Source organism: Tupaia chinensis, unplaced genomic scaffold, assembly GCF_000334495.1.
Source record: "Tupaia chinensis unplaced genomic scaffold, TupChi_1.0 Scaffold141165_1, whole genome shotgun sequence".
In the NCBI taxonomy this organism is placed as follows: domain Eukaryota; kingdom Metazoa; phylum Chordata; class Mammalia; order Scandentia; family Tupaiidae; genus Tupaia; species Tupaia belangeri.
In genome coordinates, this window is record NW_006201028.1 from 447561 (window position 1) to 466135 (window position 18575).

Genomic DNA, 18575 nt, shown 5'->3' on the forward strand with positions numbered 1-18575 from the left:
AAGATCCCAAGAGGAGAATGGAGGAAAAGGGATTGTGGCATGGCCACCCTCCCTGGGGGCTGATTGCTCGTTTTCTGTCTCTCTCTCTCTCTCTGTCTGTCTGGCGAGTGCATGCGACCTATAGCAAAAACAATAAAAAACTCTCAAAAAAAAAAAAGATTAAAAGCTTCTGTACAGCATACGGAACAACAGATAAAGACAACAAAGTTAACCCACAGAATGTGAAAAAAAAATGTCCAAACTGTACTTCAGATAAGAGACTGACGACCAGTATATATAAGGAATTAAAACAGCTTATCCACAAAAAAATTAATACTCCAATTAAAAAAAAATAACGGTTGGCAATGGATTTAAACAGACAGCTCTCAAAGAAAGACATACATATGACTAAAAAGCATATAAAAAAAGGGATTTCCCTTATTGATTCCTTATCATAAGGGAAATACAAATAAAAACCACAAAAAGGTATCGTTTACCCCAGTAAGAATGGCTATGGTTTAAAAAAAGAAAAACAAGTGCTGATGATGTCACAGAGAAAAGTGGACACTTGCGTGCTGCTGGTGGGAATGTGAATTAGTATGGCGATTGTGGAATATGGTATGGAACCTCTGTACAACCCACTATTGGGTATACAACAAAAAATGGTAAATTGCTCAGTTGAAGAGACATTTGTACATTTGGTTTATTGCAGCATTATGTATAATAGCTAAGTCATGAAATCAACCTAAATGTCCAATCACTGATGAATGATTACAAAAACGTGGCACGTATATACAATGGAATACTGTTTGGCCATGAAGAACAACAGAATGCTGTCATTTGACACAAAGTGGTTGAATCAGGAAGATAAAACTATAGGCAAAATAAGCCAGCCTACGAAAGACAAATACCATATATCCCACTTAATATATACCAAGTGTACACACTCTTTGGTAGAAACTGAAGGTCTCAAAAGTATAGAAATAGAGTAATGGTAGATAACAGAAATTAAATGAGGAAATCAAGGGAAAAAAATTTTAACAGCTGTAAGAATGTATGGAAATAAGGGGAAGAGACTGAAATGGTGTACCATTGCAGAGTAAAAAATATGGACAAATCAAAATGTATTTCGAAAAAAACACAAGTTCTATTATCAAATGGTTATCACATCATGTAATGTTCAATCTTGAACAATATACATAAGTATATTTTTATTTGAATAGAACATATTGTATACATGCTTTGAAAAAATCTTATCACACCCCACAAAGATGAATATTGATTGTATGTAACTGGAAATTATAATTTAAAAAAGAAAATTTATGGCTATTAGATTGTATTAAGAGGGTTGAAACATCTAATTATGAAATTAATTGGTAGATCCTTTGGAAGATAGTTAGGATTAGATATGGTCATCAAGGTGGTGGCCCAGGACTGAACCCTGATGGGTGTACAGGGACAAGGAGTGATACGAGAGAAGAGAGACAAACGCACACAAGCTCTTCTCTCACACCATGTGGTGCCTGTGCTGCCTCAGAAGTCTACAGAGCCTCCCCTAGCAAGAAGGCCTTTACTCGATGTGGTACTTTGACCTCTAAAATCAGATTCCGGTATTTCTGTTATTAGTAACAGAAAATAGACTAAAACAGAGCCTTTTGCTTTTCTGAGTCCCCAAAGATTCCCTACATCCAAATGGATGAAAGAGAAACAAGTGGTTCTGAAGCTTTACTTCACCGAGCTAAGTAGACTGTTAAAATATTCCACAGCCTTAACAATACTGGACATTTCTCAGCTCTGTTCTACTGGACTTGATACCCTCATGACACTAAGCAAAGCAAAGGCCATTTGAAACTCAATAAAGTTATATAAACAACTATGGTAACAGTTGTAACCATTTGAAAAAGACATGTCAGAAATGTGTCAAGACGCAGCACCTTTTTTTAACTTGACAGAAGATGAAACTAATTGGCTCTTTTGAGACTATATACAAAACTATGAGAGCAAAGTAGCATTTCAGAAAGAAAGAAAGAAAAAGTAGTACTGTAACTTACTGTTAACCACTGGTTATCTAGTAGTTCCTTAGCTGTGATTCTGTGAGCAGGATCTACTTTCAAAAGTTGTTTCAAAACACTTTTAGCTGCAAGTAAGAGAAAATTCTGAAAATCTCACTTATCTTAACTATAATTAATATCATACATTTTCCAATTTATTTAGGGTTAGGCATGTATACCATGAAGGAAAGATGCTAGGCACACAATAAATAGTTTCACTATAAATGTCTAATAAATTAAGTTTAAAGCCCAAGGAGAAAAGTTTTATTGCCTAGATTACCTAGTTTATGGTCTACAGTAAGAGTTAGCTAGATAGATGATCAGCAAGCATCTTTAATTTTTCTTACATATTTTCCTTTTTTTTTGTGGCAGTTTTGACTATAAACAATCCACAAATGTTTATTCCCACAAGTAAATGTAATGACTTAAACAGAGATTCTAGACATCTGAATTACTGACCAACTTCCTTATTATCACTTATATTTGTTTTAGCAAATAATAATGACTCTATATTTACCACAATCACTTATGGAATTCCAGACTGGATCTTCAAAATGTAGTTCTCCCTTTCTTATTAATTCAAAAAGCTTCTCTTCTGAGTTTGCCAAAAAGGGTGGTTCTCCACATAATCTACAATGAAGGCAACCATTTTGTTTAACATTTTAAAAGTCAATATAAGACTATAAAAAATTAAGTTTCCCTGAGCCAATGAGTGGTGTGGTGGTCAGGGCAGCTAGATTACACATGACCCCGGAGTGGCTCAAGTCCCAGACCTGGCAGCTTGAGAAACACATTGGGCAGGTGTGCATGTGCGCCCAAAGTCCTGAGAGGAGAATGGAGAAGATGGGATTGTGGCATGGCCATCTCCACTAGGGGTTGATTTCTCACTAACACCCCAGCCCTGTGAGTGCACACACCCTATGGTTAACCATAAAATAATTATTATTTTTTTAAATCGAGTATCCCCAGGAGTTATAAGTAATGATGCCTCATATTTAAGCCAAAAAAAAGAGGAACACATGGTTTGAATATATCTCCCCAAAATTCATGTGTTGAAATTTGGCTGGATTGTGAAAGTATTTAGAGAGTAGAAACTTAATTTGACTATAGGGTTGAAAGGCGGAATCTCTGGGAGGTGGTTAGGATTAGACAAAGCCGTCAGGTAGATTCCCATGACTGAATTGTGGTGGGTTTACAAGGAGAGCGAGTGAGAGACAACAGACACAGGTCTTGCCCTTTGGCCATGTGATGCCCTGCACTGCGCCTTGGAACTCTGCAGAGTCTCCAGAAACAAGAAGACCCTCATTACATGTGGTCCCTTGACCTTGAACTACTAAAACTGTATAATAAGTACACTGCTATTCTTGATTGATTTTCCCAATCTGTGGTATTCAGTAATTAAACAAAAAAGAACAGATTAAAACAGATTGGTACCTCTCTAGGTGTAGAAATGGAAGTAATGGAGTTTCCTCAGATTAGTGTCAGGTTCTTGGCCCAACATTGAGAGAAGTGGCCTGGGAGAAGAAGTGTGCATGTATACACTGAAGCCTCTGTACATGCAAATGACCCGAAGCTCGTTCAGGTGGGGAAACATTCACTTAAATGGAGTTAAAAGGTATATATGTATTTATACCAGAAGGTATCTGAACTTAGATGCACAACAATAGCAGCAGCCAACAGAGGAGATACACTTTAGGGTAGGGTTAAGTAATGTATTATGGTACACAATGCAAACTGGACTATGGGAAAACACAATGAGTTATCAGAGACTAGTGAGAGTTATTAGAGTCTAATTACCATGTGAGAATCTTTTCCATGGCCAAATACTAGTAATAATAAAAATAAACCAAGAGTAACCCTGGGAATTTCTACAGGTCTGAGTCAAAGCCTAATATATATATTAAGATGGCTAGCACTCTTGAAAAATAGTTGACGAAACGAAGAAGGTCTAGATAAGGAAAGTCAGATGATGATGTGGCCCTTTGGTCTGAAAGCACAAAAGCTGAGTGTAATATAATGGCTAACATCAGTAAAACCAGCATGTTTAAAGTAAATGTGGGCTTGTTTTCATATTCTGTGATAAGAAACTGTGTCTAGGAACTCTTAAGAGAACATGGCAAGCCTACGAAGCTTGATTCAATAGGTGATCTAGGCTAAACATATGAGAACATGAATTAAAGTTGAGTCCAGTTCAGTACCATGACAAATGTTAGTATTTGGTTAACAAATCGTCATTGCCAACACTCACATCTGAGGGCAATCCTATAGACAAGCCATATTTACTCAGCAACAGCCAGACAGAGGTTGGAGCTAGACTCATCACAGAGGAAACACTATACATACGTCTATTCTTCAATCTCAGGATTATATTTTTGCATTTTATTCTTGAAAGACTAAAGTAGTATGACTACTATATTTCCCAAATTGCGGTCTATTCTACATATAATTATAATAATCTCTAAGCCCAAGTCACATTTTTATTAATTTTCTTTCTTTATTTTTTTTTCTTGGTTGGTTGGTTGTTTTAGTTTTGCAACAGACCATGTGCACTAGCCAGATGTAGACAGAGAGGGAATGGGTGAGAGGGAAACTGAGAAATCACCTCCCAGGGGGAATGGCCATGCTCCAAGCCCTTCTCCTCTTGGGATTTTTGGGCACACATGCACACGTACCCAGTGTGTTTTTCAAGCAGCCAGGTATGAGACTCAAACAGCAAAGTCAGACATGTGGAACCCAGTCGCCTTCACTACCACATCACTGGCTGGCCCTTTACTGATTTTCTTTAGTTATATTTTTCTTTGAGTTATCTAAAAATTTGACTCAAACATTTTCTGAATAAGTCAGGATTTGATGCATACTTTTCAGTGATGATGATGATGACAAACTTTTTCAGGGAGAAAGATGCTTTCATCCTAGTAGTTTATCAAACTAGGCTGGACAATAGGAGCTTAAAAAGCTTTTCACTTACCAATAGGTTCTTGTTAAGAGATCAGTTTTGACCAAATCGTTTTACAAACTCTTATTTTAACACTTTTTATTTTTCCAGCTCATTCTTATCCTCCTCTTTCTCATTTCTCATCTTACTTGTCTTGCAACTGTTTAGTTTACAAAGGCAATAAAAAAAAAAGCCATAGAAAACAAAAAAGCCAGAAAAATGGCCTTACAGACAATCACTATCTGTTATAACAAGGACAGACCAGCTAAATCCCAGCTCATTGCGCCTGCTATCAACTCGTGATATGCACATCTGCCAGTTTCTTAGGCGCCCCAGCACTGCCCGCTTTGCATGCAACTATAGCTTAAGGGCTACATTTTTAAAATTCTACTTTTTTCTATTCTTTGCAATTTTACTTACGCAAAAATGTATCTAATGGTTGGTCAATCAACAGCATATGAAATTTTATGACAGCAATTTTCAGCACATCCAGAAAAGAGAATCCAAGACATGAGAAATGCCTCTTAAAGCTTTCTTATTTTCTGTTACATTCATAGAATCAAAACAGCAGAAGATAGTCACCATAAGGAATATTTATGTTAATTTTGCTTTGAGAAAGTAAGTTATCATTGTCCAATTAGGCAGAAATGAATCAGAGGTAACTGATAAAGAAAAAATAATCCCCTTGGAGAAGGTAATATGTTTGTGCTTTTGGTGAGGAAAATTATCTATAACACCACTAGGCTCTGACAGATTAATGAATAGGTACTTATTAGTAAGAGTACACTGTAAAGAAAAGATGTTATTATGATGCTATGATGCCAAGCTCTGAAGCAGAAAAATTAAAATGATATCATTAAAAAAGGAAGATTTATAAGACATGTAACACACTCACTTTCTTCAAATTCAGACTAAGAAGGCAGAAACACCATGTAAACTGTGTAATATTAGATTATACATATTATATTTTGCTTACGTTGTCTAGAAAGTATTGAGAGAGGAAAAGACTAATTTAAAACAACCATATTTTAATTAGAGACTAAGGTTGAGGATTTTTGTACTTTGATTCTAATCAGCACAAAACAATAACCACAAACTTAGTGAATACACTTATACCTTATGCAGTCTAAGTGATGATGCGTGTTGACCAGCTGAGTTACAGCTACAGTCACATCATCCTATTTCTACTGCCTGTGTATTTCATTTCACAGAACTGTGACAGTGCGACTGCTGAGATATAATACTCAGAAGCAATCTGGAAGAGGTAGTGAGTGCATAGTGAAATCTTCAATAGAACATAAAACTAATGTTGCATCAACATAAAAGTGTTCATATTCACCAAGAGGCAGGACAATGGTTCCTAAATTTTCAGAACACCTCTTAGACAATTCACTTTAATTCAATTTAACAAACTTACTGAGCACTGAATATGTGCCTACTATTTTACCAGACTACCAGGAGATAAAGATGAATAACTAAGATCTTCGTCTTACGTGGAATTCAGAACAAGGAAAACAGATAAATATACATAATATTATAATCTATCTTTTTAAAAATTCCCAGAGGGGGGACCAGCAGTTAGCGTAATGGCTATGTCACTGGACTCCCATGTAGTCCACCATGGTTCAAGTCCCGGACCTGGTGGCTGAAACGCACGTTGGGCGCATGTGCATGCGTGCCCAAGATCCCGAGAGGAGAACAGAGGAGAAGGGATTGTGGCATGGTCATCCCCCCTGGGGGTGATTCTCACTTTCTGTCTCTCTGTCTCTATCTTTCTGGCATGTGCATGTGCCCTATAGCAAAAACCTCTCCAAAAAAAAAAAAATTGCCAGAGGACACTTGTACTCCCGAGAGATAGAGAGATAGATAGAGAGAGAGGAGGAGGGAGGAGAAAGCAGCCCCAATGGGAAATAATCACACCACAATCCCTTCTTTTTCATTTCTCCATCCTGCTGGAATTTTGGGCACAGGAATGTGCTTGGCCTGTTTCTCAAGTCACTGGGGCCAGGATTTGAAGCATGGTTGATCATGTAAGATTTGGTTCCTTTAACTACTAGGCCATGGGCCAATATAATCTATTTTTTAACTGATTTTTTAAATAGACGGTGCATGTGCTTCCCAGAGACAGACAGACTGACAGACAAATAAAGGGAGAAAGCAAAGGGGTGTGACCACACAACAATCCCTTCATCTCTATTTCTCCACCATCCACACAAGCACATGTGCCTGGTGTGTTTCAAGCCACTGGGGCCAGGAATTAAATTGTAGTTGGTCATGTGGGATCAAGCTCCCTTAACCACTAGGCTATGGGTATAGCCTTATAATATCTTTTCATAAAGTATTAGGAGAACACATGAAAGTGAACAATTAAGACTATCAAAGTTACACATGTGCAAACTTTCCTGATCAAATAGTCCTAATTTAATACACTTTCCTTAAACATGACTATTTTGCATGTACTTTCGTACGCTGCTTAAAGTCTTCTGTGGAGTGTGGGAAAGTATGTGCATCATAAATGTAGTAACTCTGTGGGGCCAGGTAGGTGCTGCGGAAACAGAAGGCTTTAATGTTTGAGTGGGCCCACCCAGGTGAGAGGATTGTACAGAATAAAAGGCACATGCAATGCAACGTGTCTGAGTAAGGAACAGTGGCCTAGAGTCGCTGCAGCAGGAGGTATATGGGAACAAACATCCAGCCCAATGAAAAAGTGTGCTGGAGTCAAGGCTTACTCTGCCACACCATGCTAGGATGCTCTGAAATCTTTCTGTAGCAAGGAATAATTATCAGAGGTGTTTAATCAGAAAAGTAGTATGATCAGATTTGTGGCTTGGAAAGGGAACCGTGACAGCACTCTGAAAGATGTACTGAGGAAGGGGACCAGCGGCAGGGGAACACCCAGGAAGACTTTGTAATATTCTAGGAAAGGAGAAATGACACAGGTGAAGATAGATCAAAGAATAGACAAGGATGCTACAGGGAAAATTTAACAGGACACAGGATTTTATTAAACCTTGAGAGTGAGAGAAAAGAGCAAGAAAGACAAGTTTTCAGCAGCGTTAAGGGAACTGAAGGCAGTGAGTTGGTGCAGCAGGAACGCAATGCTCTGTGGCTCCGTGTTACTGAAGTCACATGGCAAGATCCCAAGTTCACATCACAAAGACTCCCTGGACATGCCAGGCAGACCATGGACATGCGCATGGTCCTGGTTACCTGGGGCTGGGGTAGGCCAGAACATGAAGATCCTTATGGGGTGCCTGTCCCTGTGTCTATCTCTCTTATGGAATAAATAAATGAATTAAAAAAAAAAAAGAACTGGGAGCTACAGAATATTCTCTAGGTCCTCAGTGACCTTCTATTTAGTTAGTACCAACTCCCACACATGCTCTTTCTATGTGAAGCTTAGTACCTCCCTGTAATCTTGTAAGGAAATACAAAGAAGCTGTTAGTTTATAGCACAGGATCAGGAAGGTGTTAAGAAGAGTTTTCCACTTTGCTCAGATCACATGGCATGTTGTTTCGCTTAAAGATCAATGAAAACCAAAGCTGTGAGTTATTAATTTACAGTAATAGAAAAATACCTAAGTGATGCACCTGTCAACTAATAAGACTACAGAATGACTTCCCAAGTGGTTTTTAAGTCACTTAAAAATATATATATTGTTTAGTTTTAGTTCAAAATCTGTGTCGTTCTACTATTAGGGACCATTCACTCATTTGAAACGGCACATTTGGCAGGCTACTTACAGGGTGTACATTATGACACCTATGCTCCAAATGTCACACTGCTGGCTGTACTCATGGGCGTTGATAACTTCAGGAGCTGCCAAAGAAACAGAAATAAAGTGATATTAATAATACAGTAAATGACTTTTAAATGCTTAAACACAAAGCATGGACAATGTGCTGATGCGTTGTGATTTATTCCCCCATAGGGAAAAAAATAAAAAAGAATAGCAGATGTTAAGCAGATAATGTGCTGCCCCTAATGACTGATGCCACCGCAGCCTCACTCCTGTCATTTAGTCTCTAATGGAACGCCGGCGTAAGCTGGACACCTAAACGTACCGTTCTTACTCCTTTGAAATTGTTCAGAAATGACTTTGCAAAGATCATGTAAAGAAGACAACATCACAGTCCTTTCCCCAAATAGAATTGAATACATGCCTTAAGTGAATGCAATTTAAAGCAAGTTCAATACTGTGGAACTCTGGGTCTGGATAAAATCTAAGGTAAATGGTTATAAAAAAAATCTTTAGTAAAGAATAATAATAATATCATAGCACTCCTATGACAGAATAGGAATTATTTTCCACATTTTCTTAATCAGAAAATCAAGATAAAGAGAGAACTCCTAGATCAAAAGCTAGTCACAGCGGGAACCAGCAGTTAGCGTAATGGCTATGTCACTGGACTCCCACGTAGTCGACCACGGTTCGCATCCCGAACCTGGTGGCTTAAAACTCACGCCGGGTGCGTGTGCGTGCGTGCCCAAGATCCCGAGAGGAGAATGGAGAAGAAGGGATTGCGGTGTGACCATCCCAGCTGGGGGGTGATTTCTCACCTTCTGTCTCTCTCTCTCTCTCTGTCTGTCTGGCGAGCGCACGCACCCTATAGCAAAAAAAATCTCTCAAAAAAAAAAAAAAAGGAATTAAAAAAAAAAAAAGCTAGTCACAGGTTAATTGCCTGGATCCAGATAATCATGATGCTCGTGTGCCCCTTGCTTTTACAAGAGTTCCTTTAAACAACCTTCTCAAATAGCACCTTTTTTTCTTTCTTTCTTTCTTTCTTTTTAATTTGCCAGAGGGCATGTATGAGAGAGGGGGTGAGAGAAAAAGAGAGAGAGAGAAGGAAAGCGAGAAAACTCCTGGATGCATAATCCATTCACATCACAAGCCCATCTCCTCCATTTCTCCCTCCTTTGGGGATTTTAGGCATGCACACGTGCCTGGTGTGTTTTTCAGCTGCCCAGACCAGGACTTGAACTATCCAGTCAGCCACTTGGGATCCAGTTGTCTTAACCACCAGGGTGCAGGCTGGCCCCGTAGCACATTTTTTAATAATTAGATTTTTTGTAATGGCTGGCTTTTTAACAAGCTATATATTTTATCATAGAAACATGTCTGTTGTACCTCTATGGCTAGAAATCAGATATCTCTCTTTAAAGAAAAAGAAAATAGTTATAAACATAAAAATTAAATTTGTGTATATGTTTCAATAGAACTTTCAAAATAAGAAAGCACTTTTACATAAAGTGCTATTTGTATGAATTAGGTTCAGAAGTCAGTGAATGGGTATGCGGGCATTTACTTCCCTTTGTCAATGAAGAAACGAACTAGTTTCAGATATATTAAGTGACTCGCTGAAGGTTACACAGCTAGAGTGCCTGCCACATAGAAGATATGTTTTTATTTTAGGAAAGTTTCCATTTTCCCCATCTGCCACATATACACTCTCACACACACACCCTTTCTATTAAGTACTAAAAGCAGATGGAATTTCAATTCTGCTTTTTCTCCTCTGCTTATTGTTAAAGAAATAAAACAACAAAAATAGTTAAGGTAAACAAAAAATGAGCAAAGGCTACACTACCAATAATGAACTAAATACTTTGTCTCCAAATCATTGAGAATTCATTGAGAATTAACTAAATAATATATTCCTTTAAGCGACTACTTACATTCTTTAACTGTACTTAAAATCTTTAACTATTACATCACGAAGTTCAAGTTGCTCTGGGGCTGTGCACTGATGACAAGGGCAAATTCCGTGATTAGAGTCAATGAAGGATCTTCCTATCAGTACCTTACACAGCGAGGGCCAGGGATTCCTGGTCTTCACTCTTCCAGAGCCATTGTAATTGTCAGGGGTATTTCTATTTACGCTGTCATACCAGCTCTCAGAAGGAGGCAGAGGCCAGAAAAACTGTGCCAAGGAGCCACTGAGGAAGTCAGCAAAGCTCCACACACCATCTGTCTTCTCTCTTGTTCTCTTACTTGTTATCAGTGTAGACAACTAATAAGCAGGCATAAAACTCAGGGTGCTTGGATATATTTTTCCCATGTAACTACAGACCAGATGTCTTTTGCCAACAGGGGGATATGAACAGAATCTAAAGTAGCCTTTTTTCTAGCAATTTAAAAACTTTATGCATCAAGGCAAAAAAAGCAATAAACTAGGCATACTCCTTGGCAATAAAAAATGAATAAACTACTGATACAACGACATGGATAAGAGTCAAAATCACCATGTGGAACAGAAGAAGACAGACACAATAGAGTATATACTGTATGATTCAATTTACAGAAATTTCTAGACAACCGAAACAGAGCAACCGTAATAGAAATCATTATCGGTTACTGGGCTTTGAATGGAGGACTGACTGAAAGGGTCGCAAAGGAACTTCCTGGGATTATGGAAATGTCTGTCTCTTCATTAGGGCGGTGATTACATAAATGGATGCATTTTCAAAACTCATCTAACTTTACACTTAAAATTTGTGCATTTTATTGCAGGTAAATTACATTTCTAGGAAGCAGGGTGTTTTTTTTTTTAATCTACTAAAAGTACAAAAAGAATTTTCAAAGCCTTATCTTCGTGGATGACTTTAATAATTCTCTCTTAAAATCAACAGAAGCAGAAAACAAAAATAAATAACCAATGTGGAAAATTTGAATTGCAAAGGTATTATATTTGATTTAATAAGCACACACACAGAGAAATGTTTATGCTTGACAAACCAGATATACATACTTTTAAAATATTCATTGTAATATTACGAAAAGTGACCATGGTTTCAATTTCAAAGAAAGTTCCTAAAGGTTGAAAACGTTAAGACACAATCACCTACTACAATGATGAAACCGAAAGGCTACAGAACTATCACACATTCATACACATGAGTTTCAAATACATCTTAACCATCTAGAAATACTCTAAAAGTACTTCTATACAACTATTGGATTAAATAAGACTAAAACTAAAATTACAGTGTATTGAGAGATGAATCACAATTAGAAAAATATGGCGAAAGAAACAAAGAAGTACTCAAAGGAAAATATATAGCCCTATATGTATTTATCATAAAATGAGAAGACTGAAAATAAATAAGCATTCAACTTAGGGAGTTAAAAAAAAAAAGGAAAAAAAAGGAATTCAGAAAGATAAAAGCAGAGATTAATAAAAAAAGCAAACCAAAAAACATTTGACTTAAGTTGGTTCTTGAAAAACCCAATAAACTATTCTAATCACTAACAAATTTGATTAAGGAAAAAATATTAGTATTACTACAAGAGTTAAAATGGAGCACTAAGTGCCAGTGTGCTAAGCATGTGATATATATTTCTTCATTTAATTATCATGCACAACCGAATCAGAAAGGTACTATCATCATTCTGAATATTCCATATGCTTTTCCATGTTTCATTTTTTGTTTGTTTTTAGAACTTCTAACATGCCAGATATAGACAGATAGCTATGATTTTTTTTAATGTTCACACTACTAAAACGTTAGGCTCTGCCAAGGCATACATTTTTATGTTTTGTTCACTATTGTATTCCTAATACCTAGAACCGTGTCAGACACAAAGTAGGTCCTCAAAAAATTTTTGATAAATGAGTGATATAATCCCTAGTATACAGATGTGACAAAAACAGACAGTGAATACTCAGCTGGAACGCTAAGTTAGGGAGGTACCTTCAGAGGCCATATTGCTAATACTATGTCATTTGTGCCTTCTTTAAAAAATATTAGGAATTAATAGGATGGTATAATCACAGATACACAGGAGAATCTAAAAAAACATAAGTAATTTTCTTTCTTTCATTCTTTTTTTTTCCTCTTAGAGAGGTTTTTGCTATACGGCACAGGCACTCGCTGGAAAGACAGAGAGAGACAGACAGAAGGCAAGAAATCAGCCCCTGGGGGGATGGCCAGGCTACAATCCCTTCTCCTCCATTCTCCTCTCAGGATCTTGGGCATGCTCGCACACATGCCCAGCATGAGTTTAAGCCACCAGGTCCGGGACTCGAACCACGGTCGACTACATGGGAGTCCAGCAACATAGCCATTATGCCAACTGCTAGTCCCAATCATAAGTAATTTTCTAGAAAAATATAACCATCCAAATAATTCAGCAAAATGTAGAAAGTTTGGATAACTTAACATAAATTGAAAACATAACAGAAACTTTATCCTTCAAAGAGTAGTAGGACCAAAAAATGTTAAGGGGAAATTTCATCACACGGTTACTAACTGGATCATTTCTATTATTTAAATCGTTCATGAGATTGGGCCAGCAAGTGGCGTGATTGTTAAGGCACTCGATCCCAGATAGCCAACTCTGCAGTTTGGGTTCTGGACTCATTGGCTTGAAAACATGCTGTGTGTGTATGAGTGTGTGTGTGTGTGTGTGTGTGTGTGTGTGTGTGTGTCCAAAATCCCAAGAGAAGAATGGAGAAGGATTGTGCTGTGGCCATTCCCCCAAGAGATGATGTCTCACTCTCTTTTTCCAGTGAGTGCATAAGCCATATGGTAAAAATCTAAATAAAGAAAAAAAAAGTTTCTAAGATTACAAAAGTAAAATTTTTCTATTATTTAAGATAATGCAGCATAAGCCTAGTGAAAAAAAGATAATAGCACAAAAGAAAGAAAGCTTCAGTGAAAGTTCCTAAATAAAGAAGTGGCAGACTCAATACAGCAGTGTATTAAATTAAGTTGTGTTTGATCCAAAAAGGCAAGGATAGTTCAACAGTTTTGCATCTAGGGGCCGGCAGGTGGTGTGGTGGTTGGTTAAAGGTGCCCATGTGGCCAACTGTGGTTCGAGTCCCAAACCTGGCGGCTTGCTTTCTCACTTTTCTTTTCTCTCTCTCTGGTCAAATTAAAAATAATAATAACAAGTGGAATTAAATAAATAAATACATAATTCTAAAAAAAAGTTTTAAAATCTAATAATACAATTATTTCATTAATAAATTTAAGGAGAAAATATATAATTATCTCAATAAGTACAGATTTCAATAAACATTTCATTAGAAAAGATATACTGATGACTAATAAGTATATGAAAAATGTTTGACACTATTAGTGATTAGGGAAATGCATACTAAACACCAATGAGATACCACTTTACATCCACTATACTAGCTATAATTATAAAGATAGGTAATATCAAGAGTTGGCACGTGTAAACAAGCTGAGATCCTCATCTGGCAAAGATGTGCAGAAACTAGAACCTTCACACATTGCCAGTAGGAAGGCAATTTCTTGACAGTTTCTTAAGAAGCTAAACATCAACTTAACATACGACCTGGTAATGCTACTCTTAAGCAGCTACCTAAGAAACATTAAACCCGTTCATACAAAGACTTGCATATGAAAGTTCATAGGCATTCATTATTCCTCAGAGCCTCAAAGTGGAAACCATGTCCATCAGTTAATAACGAACAAAACGTGGCACATCATACAATAGATTCCATCAATATAAAGGAACATAACACAGACACACTTTCTATGTGAAAGTCAGTCAAACATAAAAAGCTATATATTGTTTTATTCCATTTATATGAAATGTCCAGAGAAGGCAAATCTAAATAGATCTACCTCCCCTGCCCCCAGTAGAAAAGGCAACTCTAAACAAATGAAAGGGCAAATCTAGAGATTTCACTGGCTACTTGGGGCTAGGGTAGAAATAAGACTGAGTATAAATGGGCATGAGGGAACTGTAAGAGTAGAATTGTTTGAAAACTGGATTGTGGTGACGGTCACACAATTCTGTAAAATGTACTAAAAAATTGAATTGTATGCATCATTTTATGGTATTTAGATTAATCTTTCATGAAGCTGTGACAAATTGCATTTAGAAAAATGGGAAAAGGGACTAACAGGTGGCATGGTGGTTACATTGCAAGACTCCCACATGGTCAACTGTGGTTCAAATCCCAGACCTGGAGGCTTGAAAATCACTCTGAGTATGTATGCATATATGCCCAAAATCCCAAGAGGAGACTAGAGGAGAAAGGACTGTGGTGTGGCCATCCCCCTGGAGGGTGATTTCTTATTTTCTGACTTTCTGTCTCTCTGGCAGGTGCATGTGCCCTATAGCAAAAATCTCTCAAAAAAAAAGAAAAATGGGAAAACAGTCCTTTACTAAATATATTTAATCAGTACTCCATGAAAAACTGTTCAATGGCAATGAAACTGAGTAAAAAAATGCAAAGAAGTAAAACACACATAATTTAGAATGAGCTAAAACAATAATGAAGTTTAAGGTATGATAATCTAAGAGATATAAACAACTTTAAGAGCCCAGAGACATGATAAAATTACAAAAATGGGACCAACTCTGTAGTGCAGCAGTTTAAAGGGAACTGGATCCAGCATGGCTGATCGTGATTCAAATCCTAGCCCCAGTGGCTTGAAAAATATGCCAGATGTGTGCACATGCATGCCCCGAATCTCAATAGGATGGAGAAAAGGACAAAAGGGATGGCAGCAAGGCTTCACCACATTGGGGGTGCTTTTTCCCCTTCCCCTCTTCCTCTCTCTCACGAGTGCACACACCCTCAGACAAAATGGGGAGAAAATTAACATAAATATTTAAGATAGGTACTGAGAAATATGCTAAAAACAACTGAAATTATTTAACCTCAGAAGAGGAAAAAGTTGTTTGATCAAGGGCCAATAAGTCATGATGGCAAAAGTAAATTGTTTGAGTTGTGATCCCTATTAATTGTTCTCTTTTGTTCAGGTTTTTGCCATAGGGCACATGTGATTGCCAGAGAGGAGAGAGACAGAGAGAGGGAAAGGGAAAAATCACTCCCCGGGGGCTGGGTGGCCACACCACAATCCTTTCTTCTCCATTCTCCTCTGAGGATTTTGGGCACATATGTACATGCACTTGGCGTGATTTTTCAAGTCACTGGTTCCAGGACTTGAACTGTGCTAATAACTTTCAGTTTGCTCCCTTACCCATATAGATGGGAGTCCCACAAGTGGTCTGCAGCATGGCTTCACTCCTTCCGTGCTTCTTCACTGCCAAGCCAAAATCAGTCACCTAGGAGAAGAAATTCAGGGACAGTCATCCATTTTTCCTGTCCAGAGCTCAGCCATTCTGAAGATACGACTTTTTTACATTGTAATTACATTTTTAAGTTCTTTCATTGTACAATTCCTTCTGGCCTTAGTATATTTATTATCTATTTTCCTGATACTCAAGTTATGTTCCAGTGTAAAGCACTGTTACAAATGCAAATCACTGTCCTTATCAGCACTCACTAAAACATCCCCTCTTTCATAATTATTTATAATTGGTAAACACTATCTTTTACCATTATTTCCTTTGTGTTTCTAGAATACATTAATTAAAATAATTACTACACTATTAAAAGAAGCCAATTAATAAGAAAGGAAACCACCACGGTGTAACCACAAATATCCTGGAGGCCCGCTGCTGCACCTGCCGTCTTTCTGCTCAATTCTAAATCTCAGCCATTAAACATTTGGTTATTAAATATTCAGTATGTGTTCTTGGTCTTGTCTCCCAGGATGGAACACCACTGGGCCAAAAGCAGAAAAACAGGTACATTTATTGATCAAGTAATTAAATATAGGTTTTTGGTCTAGACTCAGAACGCAGAGTCCTCAGTACTTCGTGGCATAATAAAATGTACTTATTAACATGTGATACCACTATCTTTCTAAATAGATGAATCCATTTCTCCAGGAAACATTTCTCCATAAATATACTGCTTGGAACATTATGACACATATCTTTCTCTACAGAAAATCTATATAGATATCAAATACACAAAAGATTTCACAATTCAATATACTTCTTTTGAGAGCATCTATTCCCTTATTTACCAAATATTAATTGAGCAAATATTATGTTTCAGGCACTATTCCAGGTATCAACAGAGAATAACACATACACAATTCCTGCCTCATGGAGTTACAATGGAACTATTCAAGAACATTCACTTCAGTAAAGCAATAATGCTGTTAAGCCTATTTATATTACATAGGGATTTAGCTTCTGTAACAGAAAGAGTTACTCAGACAATATTTTATTCCTAAATTAGCACATTCATATATTTTGAAAGCAGCCACTATTAAAGTGCTAAGTAATAAATAATGTATCCTATCATTTATTTGACATTAAGGAACACTTAATTTGAATAAAATCTTCAAGAATAAACACTTGGCACATTAATTGTGCTTAGGACATAAATATTAATACCCAGGAAAATTTTCAATGAAAAATACAGACTTTAGAATTAATTTAGTATCAAAAGCACAGCCAAGGTGTGTTTTTCTCTAAATCTGTAACACATTTACATCAAATTACTGGCATAATTTTGAAATTAATTAGAATTCAGAGCATCTGCTTGCTTGCTATTAACTAATGATTTAGAACTATCCAAAGAAATATGTACTTTTAAAAAACACATTCAATAGCACCATTTAACTGGTAAAATTATTCTTGTCAGTTACAACATCTTTTGTGAATTTTTATTTTTTAGCACAAGCCACTTATTTTCTGACTGTTCAAAAGCTACTGAAATGTATCTAAAAAGAGAATGTACTTTGCCACTTTGCTATCAAACTGTTTGTAGGAAAACGTTACCACCATTTTTAATATCTTACCTTTATGTTTAAGGTCATTTCATTGTTAGCATCAATGAAACTGCTTTTGACCATTACGTTTTCCAGTTTTAGATCTCTATGTACTATATCTACCAAGAAAATAGACAATAGATCAAAAGAAATGAATTATGAAAAAATAGAGAAAACACAAATAGAACAAATAAAGATACTTAATCAGTTAATTGCCACTGCTAAGAAATTTGAAAAGGGCCAAGAGTTATTCAGTCCTATTCCTTTTTTCAATTTACAAACCCCTTTCCTTACGCTTCTAACCTTAAAGAGCCTTTTTCCTTGACTCCATCTCTATCCATTCCCCTGTTGCCCCAACTCACTGCTCCTCGTGTTGAGCATGTGCAGAATCTCACCCCAGGTGAGGTATTCCCAGGAGGGAGACAATCTTAGCCATGAACCCAGCAAGGTGTCCCATATCCTTAGGTCTTCAAACAAAGGATTACACCTTTACTTTTACACATATGTTACTGTCAGCATAAACATTTTAACACATGGTAACTTGACTACATGTATACGAACTACATTTATTCCAGTGTTTTTTTCTTTCTACAACATCAAGGCATATTTTTCTACTCTTCATATGTTGAAATAAAAAAATAAGCAAAAACCCTTGAGACACTAAACCTCCAGTGAGACATGTCAGAGCTCAGCTGAGATTTTTAGGTACAAGTAAATAATCACATATCAAACACTTCCTTTGTAAATGGCTGATTCATTTCATATCCATAGCAATAGTCTCCCTAGACTTCAAAAGTTACATTATAATTCCTAGAAAAATGTAGTTGGAGGAGCTCTGGGCTGGCAATCATATCAAATCACTTACAGTTCCTGGACACAATTCTCAGGCTGTGTTTTTAGATATTTTTTATTATTATTAATGCTTCTATTGCTTTACTCCCCTCTTCTTACTTAAATACCACACAGTTTTAACTAATATATGTTTATCACATGTTTT

The 18575-nt window shown here is 36.9% G+C and overlaps 1 protein-coding gene across 2 annotated transcripts in view; it reads right to left on the reverse strand.

The window, feature by feature from the left end:
* The window catches only part of STK33 (serine/threonine kinase 33), a 190546-nt gene that overhangs the window by 47172 nt on the left and 124799 nt on the right, over nucleotides 1-18575 (reverse strand). For both annotated transcript variants that reach the window (XM_006162900.2, XM_006162901.2), the window contains 5 exons: nucleotides 17609-17697; nucleotides 15932-16016; nucleotides 8710-8785; nucleotides 2548-2660; nucleotides 2031-2116 (listed from right to left, as the gene is read on the reverse strand). In XM_006162900.2, coding sequence (XP_006162962.1) covers nucleotides 2031-2116; nucleotides 2548-2660; nucleotides 8710-8785; nucleotides 15932-16016; nucleotides 17609-17697 — 449 coding nt within the window. The remainder of the gene's footprint in view (nucleotides 1-2030; nucleotides 2117-2547; nucleotides 2661-8709; nucleotides 8786-15931; nucleotides 16017-17608; nucleotides 17698-18575) is intronic.